The following is an 8,241-nucleotide window of genomic DNA, read 5'->3' as shown; positions in this document are numbered from 1 at the left end:
AAAGATAACATACACTCAACTCCACTTTACAAATATCGGGATACAGCTAAGCTAAGCTCTTGCTTCTGGCACAAGTGTGGGGGACTCATTCGCCATTTGTAAACTTTTTAGGGACAAAGTAGTCAATTTGTGTAGCTACCAATCCTATAAAATATAACCATTTCACATTTTCCTCTTAATTTCATTTATTTTCTTTTAAACTTAGTGATAAAAATAAAATAATTTAAAGGTGATTATTTTGGAGCTTTTGCAACGTCTTGCCTTTTAAGTGACACATAGAACCGAATATTTCCACTTCCTTACCCACCTGGTAGTACCACCACCATCATTCCCACTAAGCCTCCACAACACCGCCACCACCACCACCACCACCACCACCTCATCGCCATTTCTACTGTCTGAAGCAAAAACAGAGTACAAAAAGTAATACCTAAGTTTAGATCGGCATTTATCTCAACCGTACTATTCTGCTTGTATTTTCAGTCCTTATCTTATCTCACTTGAAGCTACATTTCAACTGGTGAGTTGATGATATGTATTTAATAAGCTTAAGTTTTCTGTAATGGTCTATTTCTTAGGCTGTTGGTGAGAGTGGTGTGAGAGAGAAAAAAGACGGAGACAGGGGAGGTTAGCGTGAATTTTCCGTCTGTTTGTGGCTTTTTTGAAAACAATCTTTGGTTTTATTTGGGCCATTGCTAACCGTTGCTTTTTTGACAAATTGTAGATTTTGTTTCTCTCCTCTCCTTGTCGGCGGTGTTCTGGTTTCCTTCATTTCAAGTTTTTCCTTTTTTCCATTTTTTCCTTAAAATCTCTGTTTATTTGCAGTTTTGATTTATCTAGTGGAGTATAATCTTTGTGAAAATTTTAGCTGTACCGAGCAAGCTAAAATGGCTATTCCTTTTTATTTCGGAGTTGCAATAGCCGTCTTTGGACTTTGGTTTCGGCTTGTCAGTCTTGTTGCTTCGTAAAGTCATAGCTTGTGAGTGTGCCTTTTCTGTTGAAAAAATTCCAGTTAGTACATTTCTCTACTCCACTCACCGTATTGGTCATCGTTTATCTCCTCAATTTAAATTTTATCTGGGGAGAAGAAAATGTTGATTCTTCCAATTTCAATTAGTCAATGATAGTTTTTCTTTTTAATTCTTATTTCTCAAAAATTCTCCATAGCTGATTCTCTTTAGCTTTTGTGAATTTCATTGTGCGATTATAAGATCTTCGTTAGATATTAACCTGATTAGATCTCTAGCTTATGCATGCTCATCCGATTCAGTATACTCTAATTGGAACATTTAAGACATTGATGATCTTAATATTTCGAAGGAGATAAATTTTTGATTCATATCTAGAAATGAAATTATTTATAATGCATGCTGTTTTCATTTTTTGATATTTCTTTCTCATTTTCGGGGCTTCAGTTCATGGAAAATTTCGCCGCTCTGTGTTTTTTCATTTGGTAAAAAAGAAATGTTCTAGTTACTTTGATTTGCTGCTGCCCATCTAGCTGTTTTCATTTACTCTGTTTGGTTGTCAAGAAAGTGGATGATTTAAAAGGAAATTTTATAACTTGGAAAAACTGATGTTGATTCACTTAGTTGACTGTAACTATCATTGTTGTCAAATAAAAGACGGTAAGGTGGCAACTTTTGCTCAGTTATCTTTCTAACAATAAAAAGAATTACCAGTTTTAAGTTTTGCTTTCTCATGCCAATAACGAGAATTCCATATATGCTTACTGATTACTGACTAGTTATCAATCTGATAATTTCTCAACTGCTCATCTTTATCACTTCATTAATTTGAAGGTTGTTTTTGTCATTTCATTCTTTTAGATTCTGTTGTTTTCTTAGATTTGGGGCAAACATTGCAAAGGGAAGCTATAACTTGTAGAGCGCATGTTTGTGAAGTGAAGACAGACCGCATCTGATCTCATGTCATTTTCTCCTTAGTAAATAAATAAACTTTTGGAATGGATAATCCTACTTATTTGTTATGGAAGCAATGGCGATTTTAGGATCTTTGCTTTCATCAAGTTGATAAAATTTCCAAGGTATTCTGTGTTAATAAAAAACCTTTTGTCATTCATAAAATGCTAGTTAGTGATTTAAGATGCAGCTGACAACAATTTGTACTGGTCTCTTTTTACCTATTCTATCAATTTTTTTTTTCATAGACTGATGTCAATTTATAATCTATGCTTTCTAATAATTTATTAATCCTCACCCATTTACAGTCTACAATGGACCGTCGAAGTTGGCCCTGGAAGAAAAAATCATCTGATAAGACTGAAAAAACAGCTACAGCTACAGATTCTGGTGGTGGCACGTTGGCTTCAACTGGATCGCAGGCAGACAAGGTATGCTCATACACAGTGTCCTCCTTTCCCTAATGCACCTATACAGTGGAATGGTTAACTCTATTTGGATGATTTATGATACTAAATGACAAGCAATCCAGCATTTCTAAATATTCTATGTAGTTTTAGGAAATCTTAAGAAACCTCACAGTGCTTAAGCTGATGAGTTTTCTGTGAATTTAAAGATTTGGAATCAGAAAAGATCTCCCAAAAAAAAAAAAAAAGAAAGAATACTTTTCCATCTCGGAAAAAATGTCAATTAAGCCACTTTTTAACCTTTTTGTTCCATTGGCTCTTTGGCTGAGATGTGGAAAAGAATCCAAGTCATATCTTTGTGCAGATCTTATTATAGGGTGGGGCATTTTAATTGGTACTATGCTCATATCTAGTGTCCTGTTGTGCTGATGCATTAGATTTCTCAGAACTTCATTGGTTCATTCAAATTTATTTCCTTTTGTGTTTTTTTTATGTTAATAGGATAACTACAAAAAGCCCAACTATGTTCAAATTTCGGTGGAGTCATACACCCATCTGACTGGTTTGGAGGATCAAGTGAAGACATATGAGCAGCAATTTCAGACTCTGGAGGATCAGATTAAGGAGTTAAATGAAAAGCTGTCTGCAGCAAATTCAGAGATGACTACAAAGGAAAATCTGGTGAAACAGCATGCTAAAGTTGCTGAAGAAGCCGTTTCAGGTATAATCCTCACTTTGTATCACATTTACCCCAAGGAATAACATGTTTTGATTAATCTTTGAAGTTTCTTGACATTCTTGGTAGTAACTTCTCATATTGGGACCATCATTTGTTGCAGGTTGGGAAAAGGCTGAAGCAGAAGCTTTGGCACTGAAAAATCATCTAGAAACGGTCACACTTTCAAAGCTCACTGCTGAAGATCGTGCGTCACATTTGGATGGTGCTCTTAAAGAGTGCATGCGACAAATAAGAAACCTGAAGGAAGAGCATGAACAGAAATTGCAAGATGTCGCTCTCTCTAAGACCAAGCAATTAGACAAAATTAAGTTCGAGCTTGAAGCAAAGATAAATAACTTAGACCAAGAACTCCTTAGGTCTGCAGCTGAAAATGCTGCTCTTTCAAGGTCTCTACAAGAGCGTTCTAACATGCTAATGAAAATAACTGAAGAAAAATCACAAGCTGAGGCTGAGATTGAACTTTTGAAGGGCAATATTGAATCGTGTGAAAGGGAAATAAATTCACTTAAATATGAATTACACATAGCTGCCAAGGAGCTAGAGATTCGTAATGAGGAAAAGAATATGAGCATGAGATCTGCTGAAGCAGCAAACAAGCAGCACATGGAGGGAGTAAAAAAAATAGCTAAGCTGGAAGCAGAGTGCCAAAGATTACGTGGTCTTGTGCGGAAAAAGTTGCCTGGTCCTGCTGCGCTTGCCCAAATGAAGTTAGAGGTTGAGAGTTTAGGCCGAGATTATGGAGATTCTCGGCTGAGGAGGTCACCTGTTAAACCTCCTAGTCCACATCTGTCTGCTGTGACTGAATTTTCATTGGATAATGCTCAAAAATTCCAAAAAGAGAATGAGTTTCTCACAGAGCGTTTATTGGCCATGGAAGAAGAAACAAAGATGCTGAAAGAAGCTTTAGCAAAACGTAATAGTGAACTGCTGGCTTCTAGGAATCTGTGTGCCAAGACAGCAAGTCAGCTTCAAAGTTTAGAAGCACAAGTTCATGTCAGCAGTCAACAGAAAAGTTCACCAAAATCTACGGTTCAGGTGCCTACAGAAGGTTACTCCAGTCAAAATATGAGCAATCCACCTAGTTTGACCTCAATGTCTGAAGATGGAAATGATGATGACCGAAGTTGTGCCGACTCTTTGGCGACATCATTGATCTCTGAGCTCTCTCAATTAAAGAAGGAAAAGAGTGGTGAAAAGTCAAATAAGACAAAGACTGTAAAACACTTGGAGCTTATGGATGATTTTCTGGAGATGGAGAAGTTAGCTTGCTTAAATGAAAATGGTGCCAGCACTATTTCAGATTCTCCAAAAAATAAGACATCTGAAATTGCAAATGGTGATACTTCAGGAGAGGTCTCATTGGGCAAAGATGCCCTCTCTGAAGGACATTCTACTTTGGATCCATCAGTGAATCATGTACGCTTGATGAAGCTTCAATCAAGGATTTCTTTGTTACTTGAGTATGCATCTAAGGATGTTGACATGGGCAAAGTTTTAGACGATGTTAAACGTGTTGTGCAGGATGCACATGATGCTCTGCATCAGCCCTCTGTAAGTTGTGTATCTGAGGAAGTAGTTACTGTTGATGCAACAAGCAATGGGCAGACTTGTCCGAAAGATGCTAGCTTAACTGGAGAGAAGGAAATCACTTTGTCCCAAGATATAAAGGCATCCACAGAAGCTGTGCACTCTGTAAGCCAAGAGTTGGCTGCTGCCATTTCCAGTATTCATGACTTTGTATTGTTCCTGGGTAAAGAAGCAATGGTAGTTCATGACACATCTTCTGATGGTGGTCTGAGCCAAAAAATTGAGGAATTCTCAGTCACTTCTAATAAAGTATTAAATGGCAATACAAGTTTGGTTGATTTTATTTTTGATCTTTCTCATGTATTAGCCAAAGCCAGCGAGCTTAGATTTAATGTCCTGGGTTATAAATGTTCTGAAGGAGAAATCAATAGTCCTGATTGCATAGATAAGGTTGCCTTACCAGAGAATAAGGTTCTTCAAAGGGACTGCTCAGGAGAAAGGTATCAAAATGGTTGTGCCCACATTTCTAGCCCTACCTCTAACCCTGAGGTCCCTGATGATGGGAACTTGGTATCAGGCTATGGGTCAAATACAACATTATGCAAAGTCTCACTAGAGGAATTTGAAGAACTGAAAACAGAGAAAGATAACATGGCCATGGATCTTGCTAGGTGCACTGAAAACCTAGAAATGACCAAATCCCAATTACATGAAACCGAGCAGCTTCTAGCTGAAGCTAAAGCACAATTGACTTCTGCACAGAAGTCAAACAGCTTATCTGAAACTCAGCTAAAATGTATGGCAGAGTCATATCGATCTCTTGAAGCTCGTGCAGAGGAGTTGGAAACTGAGGTAAACATTTTGCGAGCAAAAGCAGGAACTCTAGAAAACGAGCTTCAGGAAGAAAAACGTTGCCACTGGGATGCTTTGACCAGAAGCAAGGAGCTTGAAGAGCAACTGCAAACGTAAGTTTACTCTTTTCTTTTCCTCTCTTTTTATTTTTATTTTTTTGTATTTTTTTTAATCATTGGTTATAAGATTAGAAAAGACAAATCAGGTTCAGGTACCCTTCCAAATACTTGAAAAAGAATAAATTCTTTTTTCTTTGTTTCCACATTTACTATCCTCCTGAGTAAACTGATGCCTTTACTAGAGGTCAGTCAGGAGCTGATCTCAAGGTCTTTCTGGCTTTCTGAATTTAGAATCTGATTCCTGTATAATCCTATTCCTCCTTTCATTATTTTCTATAGATAATAAAGTTTTTTGATTTACGGGATATGTCAATAGGCAGAACAAGTTAAAAAAAATAAATAAAGACGTGTGAATTAAACTGTAAACTTGCTAGATCACTTACTGTTAAGAATTCCGATTGGTCTTTCTTTAGGGCATACCTATTAATCAACTCGAACTATTTGAAATGCTGATATATTTTGCTTGTGAGGAAGGATTAGATGGAATTTTATAATGCTTCATTTAAATTTGGTTTTAGCTCTAAAATGTGTACTTTTCTGTCATTTTTAGGAAAGAGAGCTGCTCAGTTTGTTCTGCAGCTGCTGATGCTGACCTCAAGGCAAAACAAGTGAGAATTCTCGCTCCCTTATCTTTCTTAAATTTTCTTTGACCAGACTGGCTTCAATTTATGAAGTAGACATCATCCTAGCAAGTTGCCTGTAGATGCTCTCCCAAAACAATCCCACATTGTAATTTAGTTGCCTAGTTTGAAATCACTCCCTGTTGCAAATAATCACATGCCCGTGAGTAAGATCAGATGGTAGAACATACAGTGAAATTATTAATGTTGTATGAATACAGATGGATTTCTTTTTTTTTTTTTTTTGTATGTTACCAAGATGAAAAGCCACAAACCATTTTTTGCTACATGGAAACTTGAAAATCTGAACTCGAAAGTGTTGTTATTATGAACAGGAAAGAGAATTAACAGCTGCGGCAGAAAAACTAGCGGAGTGCCAAGAGACTATATTTCTTCTTGGCAAGCAATTGAAAGCTTTGCGTCCTCAAACAGAAATCATGGGATCTCCATACAGTGAGAGGAGCCAAAGGGGTGAGGGATTTGGTGATGATGAGCCTACTACAAGTGGGATGAACTTGCAAGATTTTGATCAGGCAGAAATGGATGCTACTGTTTCAACAAATCTGCCCAAAACAGGTGGTGAATCCCCTACGGATTTTTACAACCAATCGGACGCCGAAACAAGCCTCTCAAGATCACCAATCAGTTCAAAGCAACCGCAACACAGATCCACCAAGTCAACTTCTTCTTCTTCAACTCTTGTTGGAACACCAGAGAAACATCAAAGAGGCTTTAGCAGGTTCTTTTCCTCAAAAGGAAGAAATGGCAATTAGGCTTGCAGCTTGCAGTGCAGCATAATAATGATATGGTTGGAAAAATCAAAAGGTTGATAATTAATAATCCAAAGCACATAAAATGGAGATATCTATCCTTATTGGTGCTAGAATCATCCTTGGAAATGTTTGCCTGGGTTTCTTATTAAGAAACCGATGCTTTGAAAGCCCTGTAATTTTTTTTTATTTTTTTTGTAACTGATGACTGTATATGTTCCCCCCACATATGTAGGCTCTTTTTTTCTCATTTTCCTTTGTGTAATTTCTTCGATTGATCTAAGTTTCTGGACCTTAAAATATCTGAATATAATCCTATGTTTTGTCAGTTCTTAAATGGTTTTTCTTATTTTAGTAAATTTTTTTTGGCAACAACCCAGCTAAATAAATACCAAATGAAGCTTTATTGTTCTTTTAATTTCTCTATATATATATATATATATATATATATATATATATATATATATATATATATCTATATATTCATGTTTTTTGTACAATAATAGTTGAAGTCGAGTTAGCCATTTTTACCTAGAACTATAAGCAAATCAGGTGGATGGTGGATTACCAGGGTTACTAACTTATCTTTGAGTTAAGCTGTGGATAACCGCGTCATATGGTTACCATTGTTGTGTTTCCTGGGCTCGTCCGATCCGAATGCCCAATCAACTCTTAATGGGCTCTACGTGTTCTAACCTTAGGCCCGTAGTACTTTCAGTCCAACCAGAAAATTTCCATCGGAAAGTAGGTATTTTTCTTTGGAACCATTCCGCAATAATCAATTAATAATAAAATAATAGTAATAATATAAAAATTGGAACCTTCCATTGAATATTTTATGAATAGGAACTTTGAACATGACTGTGCGCATTTGACTGTTTTGTGCACTTCAAATAAAAACATAGCACACCCTGTTAGGCCTCAGATATACTGAAATCAGGGATTCATGTCATTTGCATATATACACATTTATTCAATAAGTAATAATAATAAAAAAAAGACTAGTTAATTTTATAATCAGTAACTTCTATAGAGCTGTTCTATAAGAACCGCACTCAAAAGGAAAATCAAAGAAAACCAGAGAAACTCCATTGAAGATTTATAATTGAATTTTAATTTGTTTCAAAAGGAAAATGAGTTGTGAAATCCAAATTGAATAAATAAATAAAAAAATCAAGAATTCAAAAACCCAAATTTTCTCATTTGCATAAATGTTGAACCCAACATCTATACCCTACAACACAACTCACCTCCCAACATAAATGGCTCTCCCTTGTCCTTCACC

At 36.3% G+C, this 8,241-nt stretch overlaps 1 protein-coding gene across 5 annotated transcripts; it reads left to right on the top strand.

Annotated features, from left to right (window-relative positions):
• Positions 1–205: 205 nt before the first annotated feature.
• Positions 206–7,284, top strand: LOC105635364 (filament-like protein (DUF869)). Of its 5 annotated transcripts, XM_089725882.1 has the most exons (8): positions 206–520; positions 725–979; positions 1,848–2,047; positions 2,231–2,353; positions 2,831–3,050; positions 3,169–5,560; positions 6,117–6,174; positions 6,522–7,284. In XM_089725882.1, the coding sequence occupies exons 4-8, from the start codon at positions 2,237–2,239 to the stop codon at positions 6,957–6,959; spliced, it is 3,225 nt and encodes a 1,074-aa protein (XP_089582008.1). In that variant the 5' UTR covers positions 206–520; positions 725–979; positions 1,848–2,047; positions 2,231–2,236; the 3' UTR covers positions 6,960–7,284. The 5 variants fall into 5 exon arrangements, with proteins under 5 accessions (XP_089582008.1, XP_089582007.1, XP_089582011.1 ...); XM_089725881.1 differs by lacking the exon at positions 725–979; XM_089725885.1 differs by lacking the exon at positions 1,848–2,047.
• Positions 7,285–8,241: the final 957 nt, after the last annotated feature.

Source organism: Jatropha curcas, chromosome 9 (genome assembly GCF_041381405.1).
Source record: "Jatropha curcas cultivar XTBG-Jc1 chromosome 9, XTBG_Jcur_1.0, whole genome shotgun sequence".
Taxonomy (NCBI): domain Eukaryota; kingdom Viridiplantae; phylum Streptophyta; class Magnoliopsida; order Malpighiales; family Euphorbiaceae; genus Jatropha; species Jatropha curcas.
This window is presented reverse-complemented; position numbering and strand designations above follow the sequence as displayed.